Source organism: Podarcis cretensis (genome assembly GCF_951804945.1).
Source record: "Podarcis cretensis genome assembly, chromosome: 8".
NCBI classification, from domain to species: domain Eukaryota; kingdom Metazoa; phylum Chordata; class Lepidosauria; order Squamata; family Lacertidae; genus Podarcis; species Podarcis cretensis.
In genome coordinates, this window is record NC_137177.1 from 13,288,444 (window position 1) to 13,306,123 (window position 17,680).

Consider the following 17,680-nt stretch of genomic DNA (forward strand, 5'->3'; position numbering starts at 1 on the left):
GCAGTGTTTCTGTAAATAGTCTTTAAATGTCTTCTAATCTTCTTCCACCAACTCTTCTCCTTGATCCCGGATTCTGCCCGTCATTTCCTCCAGTTCCATATAGTCCATTACTTTCATCTGCCATTCTTCCAAGGTGGGTAGATCTTGTGTCTTCCAGTACTTTGCAATGAGTATTCTTGCTGCTGCTGTAGCATACATAAAGAAAGTTCTATCCTTCTTTGGCACCAATTGGCCGACGATGCCCAAGAGAAAGGCCTCTGGTTTCTTCAGGAAGGTATATTTAAATACCTTTTTCATTTCATTATAGATCATCTCCCAGAAAGCCTTAATCTTTGGGCACGTCCACCAAAGGTGAAAGAATGTACCTTCAATCTCTTTACATTTCCAGCATTTATTATCAGGCAAATGATAGATTTTTGCAAGCTTGACTGGTGTCATGTACCACCTGTATATCATTTTCATAATATTCTCTCTTAGGGCATTGCATGCCGTGAATTTCATACCTGTGGTCCACAACTGTTCCCAGTCAGCAAACATAATGTTATGTCCAACATCTTGTGCCCATTTAATCATAGCAGATTTTACCGTTTCATCCTGAGTATTCCATTTCAACAGCAAGTTATACATTCTTGATATTATCTTAGTTTTGGGTTCTAGTAATTCTGTTTCCAATTTTGATTTTTCCACCTGGAAGCCAATTTTTTTATCCAGATTGTAGGCCTCCCTTATTTGAAAATAATGAAGCCAATCTCGCACTTTATCTTTAAGCTTCTCAAAACTCTGCAATTTCAGTTTATCACCCTCCTTTTCCAGAATCTCCCAATATTTTGGCCAATTGGCCTCCATATTGAGTTTTTTCAGAGCCTTCGCTTCCATAGGTGATAGCCACCTTGGGGTTTTATTTTCAAGTAAGTCTTTATATCTTGTCCAGACAATAAACAATGCTCTTCTGACAATATGGTTTTTAAATGCCTTGTGTGCTTTAACCTTGTCATACCACAAATATGCATGCCACCCAAAAACATTATCAAAACCTTCTAAATCCAAAATGTCTGTGTTCTCAAGAAGCAGCCATTCTTTCAGCCAGCAAAATGCTGCTGATTCATAATACAGTTTTAAGTCTGGCAGGGTAAATCCACCTTTATCCTTTGCATCAGTTAGTATCTTAAATTTTATTCTGGGCTTCTTGCCCTGCCAGACAAATCTAGAAATGTCTCTCTGCCACTTCTTGAAACAGTCCATCTTGTCTAAAATTTGCAGTGATTGAAACAAAAACAGCATTCTTGGCAATACATTCATTTTTATAACAGCAATTCGGCCAAGCAAGGAAAGCTTCAGGCTTGACCATATTTCAAGATCCTTTTTCACTTCTGACCAACATTTCTCATAATTATCTTTAAACAAATTCACATTCTTAGCAGTCATATTCACCCCCAAATATTTTACTTTCTTTACCAATGTTAAACCTGTCTCCTTCTGAAACCTCTCCTTCTCCATCGGTGTTAAATTTTTCTCAAGAACCTTAGTTTTTAACTTATTCAGCTTAAATCCTGCCACTTGACCAAATTCCTGGATCAATTCCAATACTCTTTTAGTACTAGATTCTGGCTCCTGTAATGTCAATACTAAGTCATCTGCAAAAGCTTTAAGTTTGTACTGTTTAACTCCGACCTGAATACCTTTGATCAGATGGTCCCTCCAGGACCGAAATAAAAAGCAATGGGGAAATTGGGCAGCCTTGTCGTGTCCCTTTCTCCATCTTAAATTCTTCTGTCACCACATTATTAACTATCAATTTTGTTCTGAGTAAATTGCACCTATACCATTTTCAAAACCTTGACCAACCCCCATCCCCTGAAGATTTTTCTTCATAAAACTCCAAGAAATATTATCAAAGGCTTTCTCCGCATCTACAATTATCAAAACTGCTTTGGTGTTAATATTCACTTGTAGTTTTTCTAAAATGTTGATTATATTCCTCATATTGTCATACAAGTGTCTACCAGGGAGAAAGCCAGCTTGCTCTTTATGTATCTCTTCCACTAATACTTTTTTCAATCTTTTAGCCAAAATATCCGCAAAAAAATTGTAATCCACATTAAGCAGGGATATGGGGCGGTAGTTCTTAAGTTGTGACTTTTCAGACTCAGTTTTCGGTATAAGTGTAATATAAGCTTCCTTCCACAACTCTGGCGCTTTTTCCCCCTCTAAAGTTTCATTACAAACCTCCTTTAGAGGTTGAATTAGCCAATCTTTCAAAATTCTGTAGTATTTTGAGGTTAAACCGTCCGGCCCTGGAGATTTGCCCAACTGCATATTCTGAATGGCACCTTCCACCTCCTGTTCTGTTATTTTATAGTTCAGCATTAACTTGTTTTCTTGAGAGATTTTTTGTAATCCATTAGTTTTCAAGAATTGGTCTATATCAGTCTCTTTCTGTGGCCCTTGTGTGTAAAGTTGTTTGAAGTATCTCTGGAAGCAATTTCTAATCTCCTGTGGATTCTGTATGTTCTTTCCTTCCACTTCCAAATTTATAGCAGTATTTAGCTTTTGCCTTTTTTTCATCTGCCAAGCTAACAGTTTCCCACATTTATTAGCCGATTCAAATGTCTTTTGTCTCATCTGTTTAATTCTCCATTCTACTTCCTGATTTATCATTTTCATATATTGTACTTGATATAACTTTATTTCTCTCAGAATCTCTTGCGACTTTGGTTTCGCTCTAAGTTTCTTCTCTCCTTCTCTTATTTTCTCCAAATTTTTTCCTTTTTTCCCCATTTTGAGTCCTCTTTTTTATTGCATTCTGTTGAACAGAAACCCTCTCATGACCGCTTTGCTTGCATCCCAGATTACTCTTTTTTCAGTGGTAGTATTCATATTTATCTCAAAATAATCTCTCAAGGTTTTTTGGGCCTTCTTGATAGTCTCTGTGTCTCTAAACAGGGTGTCATTCATCTTCCATCTAAAGGAACCAATCGGTGTTAGTTTCATCTCCATTCTCACAGCATTGTGGTCGGAGCACGTTTTAGGGCAGATTTCCACTTTTCGAATCTTGGGAGTCATTCCTCTAGTTATCCAGATTTGGTCAATTCTTGTCCATGTCCTTTTAGCTTCAGAGAAGAAGGTTCCCTCTCTGCCCAGGGGGTTCTTAGTTCTCCAGGTATCAATTAAATCCATATTGTCAGTCATTTCAAAAAAAGTTTTTGGTAGTTGTGATGCTTGTGAGGGGGTTACTTGTGCGTAAATTGCATTCAGATTAGTTCGATTGCTTGCTCAATCATGTTTAGGGTTAGAGCTCACCCTCCTTGACCTGTTAGTCACTTGCAGAGTCCGTCAGTGGGCGTTTCTTGAATCTCTTCCAGCATAAAAGCTGTTTGACCCCAAGTCTCCTCCTATGTTCCCCGCGCTGAACGCGTCTGCGCAAGTACAGGGAAGGCAGGGGCGTGCCAGCGCTCTCTCTGCTAGTTTCGGTTGAAGGGTCTTGGAGCCCTGACACCGATTCCTCTATCTCCCTATCCTCTCTATTGGTGTCACGCTGAATTCCTTCCCCCTTGCTGGTTCCCTCTACGGCATCGCTCTGGAGCCCTGCCTCCGCTTCTCGCTCTGATGTCAGTTCCCTGACATCCACCTCCCCCCCCAGGACCCCCTCCACCCCCGGCCTGACCCGGTGATGTGACCTTGTCCCCATCTTCAGCCGACGATGCAGGGAACCCTTGAAAGGAGCTGCCATCATCGTCCGAGGACTCAAACCCCGCTTCCCACCTGCTCCAATTTCTGATGGGAGGGGCTTCCCAATCTGATTCCTCCTCTCCTGACGATTCTCCTCCCTCCTCTTGGGACGCTGGAAAACCCACAAAATCCTCCTCCTCCTCATCGGTGGTGGCAAATTGCTCCTCCCAGAATCTCTCCAGGGGTTTGGGCTTCCTCAGATACCTGTTGTGGAACTCTTCCACCAGATACCCATCAACTATTTCCCCTTCTGGAACCCACGTGTTTTCTTACTCGGGTTCCCCCTCCCAAGCTACTAGGTACTCCACCTGCCGCCCCCCGCCATCGCGAATCCAGGATCTCCATTACCTGGTGGTGGTGTTCCCTCTCTTCCAGTGGTGGGTGTGTGAGCCCTTCTCCTCCTACCTCCTACCTGAGAGCAGTGACCTATGAAATACCGGGTGGATTTTCATGCTGTCTGGCAACTTGAGCCTGAATGCCACCGGGTTAACTTGGTGTGTCACCTCAAATGGTCCCAGCCGCTTCGGCCTGAGTTTCTTACACCCACGCTTGAAGGGTAACCCTTGAGTGGATAACCACACCCGGTCCCCCACCCTAATGGTCTCCCCTTCCCGGCGAAGTTTATCTGCTTGCCTCTTGTACTCCTCCTTGGCCCTTTCCAGATTCATCTTAAGCTGCTGGTGCAGGGCTTCCATTTCTTCCACGAACTGCTCTGCGGCGGGCACGCTCCATCCTTCCTCCCCCCTCCCGGGAAAGGCCCTGGGGTGACACCCATAATTAGCCAAGAACGGGCTCATCCCCGTGGACACATGCTCTGCATTGTTATACGCAAACTCGGCCATGCTAGCTTATCTACCCAATCGTTTTTTCCTCTTATCCGGGGAATTAAAACCATGAATGTTCCAACTTAATATCTGCAGAGACATGGTGAAATTATTTCGTTTTTCCTCCTACTGCTCCGAGTAATTGTTCTTGTTCTGTCGGTGGTATCACTTTCTCTGGTTTGTCCAATCCCAAAAGAGGCGTTGCTGGGTCTAGTATTCCTGGTTTTAATGCTCTTGTCTCTTCTTCTTCCTCAGCTTCTTTTTGTAGGTTTTCTCCGTGATCCCTCAAAAATTTCCCTTTATCTTCCACTGATCTTATTTTGATTTTTCTCCCTTTGAAAGTAAAAGAAAGGCCTTGGGGGAATTCCCACCTGAATGCAATTCTGTTGCTTCTTAACAGGGCCACTAAATCTCCGTAGTTAGCCCTAAGATCCAATAGATGTTTCGGAATGTCCTTAAAAATCTCTATTCTTGAGTCTTCTATTTCCAAGGACTTCTGGTAGTGCAGGCTCGATATTTTATCTCTCTCTTCTTTCGTTCGGAGAGTAATCAAACAGTCTCTCACCCTGTTCTTTCTTCCCCCTTTTCCAAGTCTGAAAGCACTTACTATCTTAAAGTCTTGTTTATCTGAGTCAAGGTTCCAAAAGTCTGCAAATTCCTGTGTAAGATAATCACTTAGGTTGTCTTTCTCAAGTTCAGGTACAGCCCTGATCCTCAAGTTAGTCTGTTTTTCCTTCAGTTCAATCATAGACAACAGTGACCTATGATCCTCTAGCTGTTTACTTATTGGTGGTATCTTTTCCTCTAGAGCCAACACTTTCTCCTTTGCTATTTTTTTATTTAACGTAGATTCTTGCAGCAGTCTGTCTATAGCTTCTGTATTGGAATTCACCTTCTGCCCCAAGTTATTAATGCTTGTAGTATTTTGGTCAATCTTAACTGATGCATCAGCAACCTGATTGCTTAATTTTTCCAAAGATTCAAAAATTTTATTTAGTGCTGAAGCTAATCCCTCTTCAGATGCCATTCCTTTTGACCCAACCTGTACGGATTCTTCCCCTTGTGGTACAGAAGGGCCAGATGCTGATGGTCTGCGCTGCTGCTGCACTCTAATTTTGCCCGATCTTGTCGTTTTTTCCTGAGGCAGATTTGCCATCACCCTGTATCTGCAGATCAAGGTCAGTCCCACGGCCCAGACTTGTTTTGCAGTGGAAATTTCCCTGGCCAATTAAAATGGAAAATTCCCAGTTGTAAGAGTTGTAAAAGATTCAAAGCTCCTCTAGGGGGACACAGTAGCAGCCAATATTTGTTACAGTAAAATGTATTTTCCAACTTTTCAGGTCCCCTTTCAATAATAAGCAACAGTTTCAGATTTAGAGAAAGCCTTCAGAACCTTCAAAACACTTGCAGAGTATCTATCAAAAGTTACATGGTCCATAAACAGTGCAACTCTCAGCACGGCAGTTCTATTGTTCCTTGGTAGTCCGTTCCCAAAGATTAAGTGGTGGTCTTTGCTCCCTTTTCTCTCCTTTTCTTTTTTTGCAGGCAAAAAATTGTTTCCCTTCTTCCCTCCCCTCTCCTGCTGCTCAGGGAGGGAGTCCTCTTAATTTTGACGTTAGGAATTAAGTCCTTTTAACACGATTTTTCCAGTTCTTAGCTTAGAAAGTCTTTGCTTTAATCTGTTTACAAAAAGCGGAAGGCGGACTTCCTGTTTACACCTTCCCACTTCAGTACCAAATTCTATTTTTTTTCCTTTAGTTCCCCAGTCTTTAACTTGACCTACTCATGGGTTGTTGTTTAAAAGTTGAAATGTCACAGGAAAAAGGTCAGCGCTCTCCGACAATAGCTGTGCAGCTTCACTCCGCAGAAGTAGCGATTGACTCTCAGCACCGCACCAGACTCCCCGATAATAATAATAATCTTTAGTGGTCCAATGACCCATAACAAATCTTGGCAACCAGGGCAGATTAGTACTCTTTGATAGGCCACTGGAGATGCATTGAGGAGTCAGGGACATAAGAGGATCCCTTCTGGACCACCCAAAAAGCTCATCTAGTTCAGCATCCTGTTCTCAGAGAATTGAAGCAGATGCCTTTGGGACAACCTGGGAAAAAAAAGCAGTAGAGCAGACTCTCAGAGGCTTCTTGGCTTTCATATCAGAGGAAGTGCAGCCATTGTGTCTACAAGGCTTCTCTCATAACAATAGAACCTGTGGACAAGCAATGAAATGGAAGGAGGGTAAATTCAGGACAAATAGAGGCAATAACTGCATCACACAGCAAGCATTTAATCTTTGGAATTGGGTATCAGAAGAAGTAATGGTGGCCAACAACTTGAATGTGCTAAATTGCGGATTACCCTCATCCTCCATGAATTTGTGGATTGATGGCTACTAAACTTGATGGTTAAGTTCTATGTCTGCCATTTGGGGCAATTTGGCACTTAATGTCTGCTTCTGGAAACCAGTTGTGGGGAGAGTAGTGTTGTTCTCAGGTCCTGCTTCCTGGCTATGACAGGCATCTGGTTGGTCACTATGAAAATTGTTTTCTTGAACAGATGACCTGATTTAGCAGGCTGATGCAAGTTCTGGTCAGCTGAAATTTACAGCAAATCTTCTTACAGCAGCCAAACTCCTTATTGGCTTCAAGTGTGCCATAATGTACCTGCCAAAAAACTGTGCTTTCATAATTTTCTCTAATTGGATACAATTGCTCATGTGCCTGAGTGAGGGAAGCCAAAAGAAACAACAGCTTGAGAAAATATGGGGCCCTTTTATAATATGTACCTAGGGTTGGGATCCCCGATCCTGGGAACCAAATGTATGGTTGGTGGTTGGTGGATGGATGGCAGCTGTCAGAATTTCATACAGTTCCCAAAAATGACTTAATGCAATTTCTACTCCATGCTTTGTGTTCCAATATTAAATTACAAGATGTTTGGGAAAGCATGCAATCTCTACTGTCATCATTTCCCACCCCCTCACTGGATCAGTTCTGCCCAGGGCTCCTCTTCTTAGCCTATAAATCCCCTAAGGCAGCCTCTTCCTCCATCAGTTGCCTGCTTCTTTGAACTGAGTTCTCCTCAGCTTTTGATCTCTCCAGCACTATGAAGATCTTCCTGAGTACTTGTCTCTTCTTGGCCATCCTTTCTGAAGGTGAGTAGGAAGCTGCAATCTTGAATTGCTTTTTCAAATGAAGGAGGGGATATGAAGTGGGCTAGAGAAGACAAACTGATATTGGCTCTAGGAAGGATAAATGAAGCTAAAACTATTAGAATAGTGGGAATCTGGACTCCAAATTTTGGAAGACAGCCTTATGGAGTGTACTTCTGTTTCATGAGGTTGGCTTTCTTCACATACAACATGAGTGCTGCATGTGAAAGTATTCAATGGGACTGCTAAAATCCGATTGTGCACCTCACTGTGTGTTGTAGAGGAGGACGTCCCTGCTTTAGTGTATGCATTCATAATAGTAAAATGGATGAAGACTGTGTGTCTCTCCATCTTTGTGTCTGGAGATGTTCCTGTGTGTGAGATAGGGGAAAGATGTGTGTCAGTGTGCATGCAGCCTCCAACCCGCTCATGTAGCTCTGGAGACCAATAAGATTGTGCATGTCTGGCTTGGAAGATTGTATCCAGGTGGGAATGTAGATTTCATTTTTCCACAACTGAGGAACTGATGTATTTGGCACTGAATATTTATTCTTCTCTTCTCTTTGCAGTGATAGCTATGCAATGTAAATTAAGGAAAACAAATCAAAAAAACCCAGGAACTTGTGAAACTACCGAAGGTGGCAGTTGCTTTGCTCGTACTACTTTCAGTAATATGAGTGAGTATAAAGCCTTTGTGTAAGATTATACCTAAGTGTGCGGGTCCAACATTTGGACCCTGCGATATCTAGGGGGAAGCCGCAGAATGCTGATCTCACCCAATGTTGTAGAATTCATTTTTTTCAACAATTAATTAAATATTAGTAGAATTATGTGTGTGTGTGTAAAATGTACCAATGATTACAATAAAAAGTGGTAGCATCCTTTTCAATAAAAACAGTAATTCCCCAAAAGCCTGTTGGGACAAGGTCTTCACCTGCCAGGAGAAGGACAAGACGGGAGGCAATCTAGCTTCTCCTGGGAGTGAATTCCAGTGTTGGGAAGCAGGCACTGAGGTGATTCTTTTCCATGTCAATATCTAATAAAGTGTGCCACCTCCCCCCCCCCACCTTTACAAAGGTCAGCCTCTTAGCCTTGGAGAACCACTGGCAACCTTCTTCTGAGCTTTGCCAACTGATTAAAGTTAATACATTCTGAATGAATATTCAGGCCTCAGCTTTCTCTGGCTTTTGCCTTACAGCTCCATCACCAACTGGTTTTCCCAATGGCCAAATCCTAAGTAACAATACCTCACTGGCAGGTCACTCTCCACTCATTAGCACCCAACATAATCAGAGCCTACTCTTTGTGGGTTCAGACACAAGTGATACAGCGGTCAGGTGTGCAGCCAATGATGAATACAAGGAGACAAGTGTTGGTTTCAGATTAGTCCACAACTTTATAGATTATAGTTGAAAACAGGTTTGGTGCAGGCATTGAGTATGTAACCAGTGATCAGTCAGTCCACCTGCTGGTTGAAAGACAGTTGGGGTTTACCAATGTTAGGGTTCACCTATGGCAACATCTAGCAAACCCAAAGAATTTACTGGTAAGGGTTGCCCCTGAGCTGGGTTGTAGGGACAAAGATTGCAGTCTTCCCAGATGGCATGAGGCTTTGGGGGACAGGGGCTTGCCATCCCATTGCTGGGTAAATTCAAATGGTTCAGAGACTGGAGGTATAATCCAAATGATACAATTCTATGGAATTATTATATTCTCTATCATTCTCCCGTTTTTAAAAAAGGAAAATGGTTCCATATTCATTTCAACATGGTACCTTGCTTAGGTAGAATATTTTATACTTTTTAAATTTTTTAATGCTTTTAATAACAAAACAAATAGAAAACAAAACAATATGCATCAATCATCAAAAGGCAATTGAGTAATTAACACTCTACACACCGTACATACATACTGAAAAAGAAAAGTTTAAGTTCATCCATCGCTATTTCTGACATGACTTCCAATCCCCCCACTGTGGTTCCTAAGTTTCATTACTCTGTGCACTTAACTCTCTCCTAAATTCCTCTGTTATTTTAATAATGTAACGATTTCTTAAATCATGCACAAATTATTCCAGGCCTGCCAAAGAATTTATATCATTACAATGTTCTTTTAAAGGACTTCCGGGTTAGCGCCATTGGCGAATGGCGGAGTTCCCCCGATTGGAGGAACGGGCTCCGTGGAAATTGGGTCTTCCCGCCGCGGCAAAGGTGGGGAACCGCTAGAAATCCCAGGTGGAGGAGCTTGGGAACGTGGGGTTCGGCAGAGCACCAAGAGCGCCTCCCCTACTCGCGGGGAAACCCCTTTTTGGGGCTCCAGAGCGAAGTGGGGTGAGCAGCACGGTGCAGCAAACCGATTGCTACTTCCATGGAGGGAAGCCACACAGCCATCGCCGGAGAGCGCTGACTTTTTCCTGTTGACATTCGGACTCTAAATAAGTACCCGTGAGTAAAAACGGAAAATTGGATCAAGAAATTCTTGAATTAGGCACTGGAGCGGGAATGTCTAAACAGGAAGTCCGCCTTCCGGTTTTTGTAAATAGACTAAAGCAAAAACCTTACAATCTAAGAGCCTGGAAAGTTGTTTTAAAGATTGATTTTTCCTGCATTTACAACCAATAAAACCCCCTTGGAAAGCAGGAGAAAAGGGGGGGGGGATTTGACTGTTTAAGCCTGCAGAAGAGAGAGTAAAGGAATATAAGTTTCCATCGTCTCAAGCCTGGGAACGGGGTGTGAGGACAGAAACTGTTGGAGATGTTCATTGATTGAAAGTGGAGTACTTTTTCTTTTGTTGGATACAAAAGATGGATACAAATAGAAATTGTGTCCCCTAGAGGGAGCTTGTCAGTTTGTTGCTGCAGTTTACTTGGAGACGTTACAGCTGCGAGATTGAGATCGTGGGACCAGTCTTTTGACCTTGAATAGAAATGCGTTGGGAGGAAGTTTTGGTCTCTGCCGTTGACAAAACAAATGCTTTGCTGGAGCAGTTGCATGAGAGGATGAATTTGATGAATGAGAAGTTGGACTTGATGACTGCCGTAGCCAGTGAATATGAATTAACAAGAAATAAGGATAAATAAACTATACAGCGACCAATTCAGGAAACTGGTTTGATTGGGCAAGTGCAAGGGCAGAGGAAGATGGAAGAGGTTGTGATAGCACCCCAAGCAACACAAATGGAGAGATCCAAAGTCCTGCAGGAGCAAAAGTTGTTGCATTGGAAGATTGAACTTGGAGTGTACCTGGAAGTGTTTGGAGTTAAGGAAGCTCTTAAATCTGGTGGGACTATGAAACATGTTGACAATTACTTTTTGGACAACCACTTTTTGGATTACAAAGATGATGACAGGGAGTGGGACTGTGGGGAATGGGCTGGCTTGATGAAGGAAAATGGAGCTTATTACCGGTTGGAATCCCCCGGAGATCTACTCCCCAAGGAGAAAGGGAAGAAATTAAGAAAGAAACCAACAAAAGTCAAGGAAGAGTGTGACTACAAACAAGAACAAGAAAATCTGCAGAAGGGGCATAGAAGAGACTTAAGGGCCTTGGATATAAGATCACCAGATTGATGGACTGGATGGAATGTATAGAAAGGACTGACATAACCCGAAACCAGGAAGAAGAGATGTTGGATAACAACTAGGGAAAAATTTTAATGAAATAGGGGAAATGCTGGAAAGGAATTAATTGGCTTTAGTAGAAAGGATTTAAGCAGTTATGTATAAATATGGTTTAAACTTTGAATTTTAAGGCTTTTGAGGTAAGATAAGGTTAAATAAATTAAGGTAAATTGAATTACAGAACATGGTAAGAGACGGAAAGGATATGTTGAATTAATTAATAAGATAGATTGTTAAGACAAATTATTTAAATAAAAATTGAGAAATATGGGAAAAATTTGCTGAAACAACGAATCAAGTCAGAATACAAAAAGGGAGGTGTGAGGAGGTCTAAGAAACAAGCAAATGAAAAGATGTAATATGGGATATGTATTTCTCTCTTTTTTACTTTTATTTTTCTTTTTTTAGTTTTTTCTCTTCTTTTTTCTGTTGTGTTTTTCTGTTTTTTATTGTATTTATGTATTTTTGAAACTTTGAATAAATATTACTTAAAATAAAATAAAATACAATGTTCTTTTAAATATTCTCTGTAGATATTCCACTCTCTATTGAATGTTTGATCTGTAGGTTCTTGGAATCTCACTGTTAATCTTTCTAGTTCTGTATATTCTAGCTTTTTATTTTGCCAATCTAATTTTGAGGGGATAGAATCCCCTTTCCATACTTTAGCAATTAGAATCCTAGCTGCTGCTACTACATACATAAAGATTTTCCTTACCCTTTTTGGAATTTCATTGCTCATTATACCTAGCAGAAAGACTTTGGGCTTCTTTAGGAAGGAATATTTAAACATAAGTTCATTGTAAATAATTTCCCAAAATTCCCTGATTTTTTTTGCTGTGCTACCACATGTGGATCATGGTGCTGTCCATTTCTCTGCATCTCCAACAGATGTTTGATCTAGATTTATACATTCTGGCCAGTTTTACAGGTGTTAAGTACCATCTGTAGAGCATCTTTATGCAATTCTCTTTCAAATCATATTTGAAAGAGAATTTATTTATTCATAAATTTAGAGAATTTATTCCCTTAAGATAGCCGGTCAGAAGTGAGATCAAAAGAAGGAGAAATATAGAGGAAAGAGAAGTCTGTATTCTCCACTCTCTGAGATATATATTACATAGTATAAGACAGATTCTTGAGTCAGCCAATGGATCAACTAGCTGGATATCCATTGGGTGGCAGATCAACCTATTCCAGGCACTTGCCATTTCGTTTGTGCAGAAAATACAGTCAATCATGTCTCATTTAAGTGCAACTTTTAAAGGAACGATCCTGGAATATTCACATGGTTGGCAGAAGAAATTATACTGTAATTATGAGGTGATTCTGGAAGGAACTACTTTCAGGTTTAGCTTGCTAAATTCAGCCCTTGTGAGATACTTTTTTTCTTTATTCACCCATTTGCTCAATGTATGTATATAAGGGAGCATCACAAACATTTCGTTCAGGAGAATAATGATTTGAATTTTTGCTGATCTAGGTATTCCTTCTAATGTTCTCTCACAGATGGCTCTGTTAAGGCCGATTCTGAAGCGGGATGTACTACAGATTGCAGCACGCAGAACTATAGTTTCACCAGAGAAGATGGTAGTTTCATACTTAATTTCAGGGAGTGTTGTTATGGTATGAAGTGCATTGAGCAATTTCTAAAACGTAAGTATATGCATATTTGTATATACCGTTGGGCATAAATAGCATTGAGGCTTTAGGGGTTTTGCATGATTGCCCTTAGACAAATGATATCATATAGCTGACACTGGAAATCTTAGATGAAGCCCAAGATGAAGCTTCCCTGCAGCTGGTTAGTGGACACTAAAGGTGGTCCCCATGCTGTCTCTTAGTAAGATAAAAGGTAAAGGTAAAGGACCCCTGGATGGTTGAGTCCAGTCGAAATCAACTATGGAGTGCAGCACTCATCTCGCTTTTCAGGCAGAGGGAGCTGACGTTTCTCTGCAGACAGCTTTCCAGATCATGTGGCCAGCATGACTAAACTACTTCTGGTGCAACGGGACACTGTGATGGAAGCTAGGGCTCATGGAAACAGTGTTCCCCTAATAGAAACAAAATAAAAAAAATTCCTTCCAGTAGCGCCTTAGAGACTAAGTTTGTTATTGTTAGGAGCTTTTGTGTGCATACACACTTTTTCAGATAGTTTCCCTAGTAGTAACTCCACCTCTGGAACACAAGCTTCAGGGTGACATCCTGGCTCTTCTAATATGGTGTGGCAGGACCCCTCAACCATGACCTTGGGGAACAGGAAGCTGAAAACTTTCAGTAATGTTCCACAGATTGAAGGAAATAAAGTGAAAAGGACAAAAGATAGACAACTACCTGACATTTAGAAGACATCTGAAGGCAGCACCGTTTAGGGAAGTTCTTAATGTGTAACATTTTAATGTATTTTTAATCTTTGTTGGAAGCTGCCCTGAGTGGCTGGGGAAACCCAGCCAGATAAGCGGAATACAAATAATTAATTCATAATTAATTCATAACAAGAAAGCAAAAGCCAATTAAAAATGCAAAGGCCTCAAACAACAGGTTTAACTTCTATTGACAGTTTGCATTGCTAGGGAAGGAAGGGAAGTCTCCCAAACTAACTCAAGCAAATAAAAGGGAGTAAAAGACAAAGAATAGCTTGAAGTCCAAGCCTAAACCAGCAGCTAATGCAGGCTGAGAAAAGAGGATGGGTCACTTTCCTATTCTCCCTCCCCTGCCTGAAGATGCAGGATAGTTGCACAAGAAGCCATGCAGGGTCTTTGGTTAGTTAAGTGTTCCTTAAGTGTTATGTCTCATCTTTAGAGATAATAGCTAGATCTACATCATCAGCATAATGAATTCCTGAAACAGAATGAAGTGGAAATGTCGCAACCATCTCACAGGACTGCGAACTGAGGCCTAGGAATCATAGAAATATAAATTTTTGAAAATTCATCTGGCAGGGGGAAAGACCAAGGATCAAATTTAAAATACTAATGGATGTTAAGGAAAGAGATGGATTCTCATTGCCAGATTTAAAATTATATTATGAAGCACCTGGCTGATTTGGTTAAAGAAATGGATATCTTTACAGAATACAAATTTGTTAAATTTGGAAGGACATGGGAATTGGTATGGGTGGTACGCTTACCTGTGATATGGGAAGGTAAAGGCACATTGAGAATTTTTAAGGATAAGTTTGTATAGTGTGTGGACCTGATATCAAGTCTTACATGAATGAAAAACATATCATTGTTTTTTTTAGGAAATGCAAGTTTAATTGAAAAAGTTAGAAGAAATCCAAGATGGGTGATACCCAAGCTCATAATCCTTCTGACTTTTCCAATATTTTCAAATTAATGTGTATTTTTGAAAACATGTATTAAAAGGTTTTATGGATCAAAGTTTTGACTTTGTAAAGGTTCTGCTTGAAGAAAGAGAAAAATTGATTAAAAAAATGTATAAAATGTTATTAGAATGGGAAACAAAAGATGAGCTGGTTAAACCTGCAATGACACAAGGGGCTAAAGATCTAGGACATAATATAGAAATGGATGCATGGGAAAGTTTATGGGGAAATGATATGAAATGTCCTGCCTGTTTTACTCTAAAAGGAAATAGTATGAAAATAATGTATAGATGGTATTTATCACCTAACAAATTGGCTAAAGGTTGTAAATAATTGTGGAAGTATAAATGGTACATGGAACTTTCTTTTTATATGTGGTGGACTTTTAAGAAGGTGAAGGTTTTTTGGCAAATGTTACATGATGAGATATAAAAGATGTCTAAAGTGATTATATACAAAAAACAAAAACAAAAAAAGCAGAAAATTTTCTCTTAGAGATTATAGGGGAAGAAGTTCAAAAAAAAAAATGTATTTTAAGTTTTTTATGTATGTAACAACAGTGGCTAGGATCCTCTAAGAACAAAAATGGAAGGAAGTAGAAGTTACCACCAAAGAATGGATAAGTAAGGTGATGGATTCTGCAGAATTGGCAAAGTTAACAGGCAAAATAAGAGAATCTAAGGATGATTGCTTTGTGGAAAAATGGAAGCCCATTTCAGACTATTTAAGGAAATTATTGTATGATGAAGCAGGATTTGAAATATGAGCAGCATAAGAAATTAAAGAATAAACTATTGATGTGTTGGTATAAGAAATAGAAGGTATTGTGCCACACAGGGAAAGAAGTAAAAAGACCATGGAAAATGGGGTGGGGAGTCTGAAAAATTGATTATGCATTGATTATATCATTTTTTTGAAAATTTAATAAGAAATTATTACACTGTAACAAAAGGAAGAGAGGGAGGGAGGGGAAATGGGCTGAAACCGTGTGTTGATTTTGGGGTTGTTTTTCACAGGGCCAAACCGTCAGTTAAATGGGCAGGAGTGTCCGACCTGTTTTCCTTCTCTCTCAAAAGCCTGTGAGGGCTCAAAGACCATCAAGTGTCGTAATACTGAGACCCAGTGCGTTGAGATTGTTGTTGCTCATGGTAAGTAGCACTGCCAACCAATGAGGTGGAGACAGGGTGGTGGACTGCTCCCTTGTTCTGTTTGTGGCTTTCTGCCAGAAAGTGCTCTATGTGTATTGGTAGGGGAAAGTTCTATTTTTCTGAAACCATAACTGTGGTAATGATCTTTGCTTTGCATGTATATAGATGAGACTCTATATTCCTGGGGTGGGAATGTCTAAATTTTAAACATCCATGTCAAATTGATCACATGTATGGTTCTGAGGTGCTTTCTATACTTGCTCAATACACTTAATAAACAATAAAATGCTCCAATTCTCTCTTCTGCACACAAACTCACCTGTTACTGCCCAGGCACTCATGTGAAAATGTCTCTTTTTCTTTACTAGATGACAGTGCAATTCCTGACAAGCATTTCTACGGCTGTGCATCACCAACGTTTTGTAAATTGGCCAAGAATTCAATGCATAGTGATGTCCTTTCAGGCACTATAACCAGAGCACGATGCAGTGATACTCTGCCTCCCCTAGAGCAGCTCAACTTTGAAGAGTAGTTAGGAGAGAGCAATGTCTTCTTCCTTTTGGATCACACTGTTTCTCGCAGCAGCTGAGGTGGAGGGTGCTTGCCTGGTGGTGGGAGAGGAAGAGTGACTGCCATTCACAGGACTCCTGAGTCTTTTATTTGGCTTGTAGTGCAGGGTGAATGGGATGCAGGGAATAGAGAAGCTAAAGTAGGAAAGGGGGGCTTGCAGGCTCATGTAAATATGGTATAGGGTTAAATTTATCTTTGTTCATAATCAAAATAAATTGGTGTGGCAAATAAAAACTGTGTTTTGTGTCTGCATTCATCAAATTAAGAATATTTGTTATCTGCGGTGGCAAAGAGGAGTGTTTATAAAAAGAACAAATGGGTAATGATTAGTTATTTTATTGATTTATGATATATTTATACCACTCTATATTTCAAAGAAATCTGAGTTGCTTACAATATCATAAGGGCATCACAAAAGTTCAAACAAATACAGTGAAAAGCTACCCACCCAACTTATCATGAGGAAACATTGAAGAAAGCTCTAAAATGCAGTCCACTGTGCATTTGCAGCTGCTTTTTTGAGATTTGCCACGCTGCACTAGGCACCCAGTGCAGACTACTACTGTTTGGCAGAATTCTGGAGAGCCAGTGAGAGATTCAGGAGTCAGGAACATAAGATTTTTGCTGGATTGCATCAAAGGCCCCTCTAATTCAGTATTCTGCTCCCAGAGTGCCTAACCCCAGAAAACAAGGCATGAGCCCAATCGCCAATAGAGGAAACTGCAGTATTTTAAGTGCAGAAATGTTTTAATTTATGTATTGCAATTAGGGAAGCATGAGGGGGAAAGAAAGCCCTAAATTAATAAATGCAACTGTGTGTGTGTACACAAACACGTTAAAAAATACAACTTAAAAAAAACAAGCATTACAAAAACAAACTTTAAAATACATACATACATGCATGCATGCATGCATACATACATACTCTTCGACATTTCTCCACACAGCAGTTCTGAGAATGGCAAATTCCACATCTAGGCTCATCAGGAAATGAATTGAATATAAAAATGTCAATATCATTGACACCGGTATAGAAATATATGCTGTGACCATATTTGCATTATTGTGTACATTGACCTCAACTCACAAAGGGTATTTTAGATTTAGAAAAGTTGCAGAAAAGGGGAATCATGATGCTGAAGGGGATGGAATAATGCCCACACAAGGAAAGATTACAAAATTTGAGACATTTTAGCTTAGAGGAAATGAACCAATGTTTTATCAATGGGAATGTATTCTAAATGTTTTGTTTTTTAAAGGGTTTTCCTATATAATAAGGTTCCAAAAATATAGTAGACTTCTGGGAAACCT

At 40.2% G+C, this 17,680-nt stretch overlaps 1 protein-coding gene across 1 annotated transcript; it reads left to right on the forward strand.

Annotated features, from left to right (window-relative positions):
- The first annotated feature begins 7,536 nt into the window (after positions 1-7,536).
- Positions 7,537-16,524, forward strand: LOC307223335 (phospholipase A2 inhibitor gamma subunit B-like). Its single transcript, XM_079989282.1, has 5 exons — positions 7,537-7,707; positions 8,274-8,381; positions 12,833-12,979; positions 15,668-15,799; positions 16,168-16,524. The coding sequence occupies exons 1-5, from the start codon at positions 7,659-7,661 to the stop codon at positions 16,329-16,331; spliced, it is 600 nt and encodes a 199-aa protein (XP_079845408.1). The 5' UTR covers positions 7,537-7,658; the 3' UTR covers positions 16,332-16,524.
- The last annotated feature ends 1,156 nt before the right edge of the window (positions 16,525-17,680 follow it).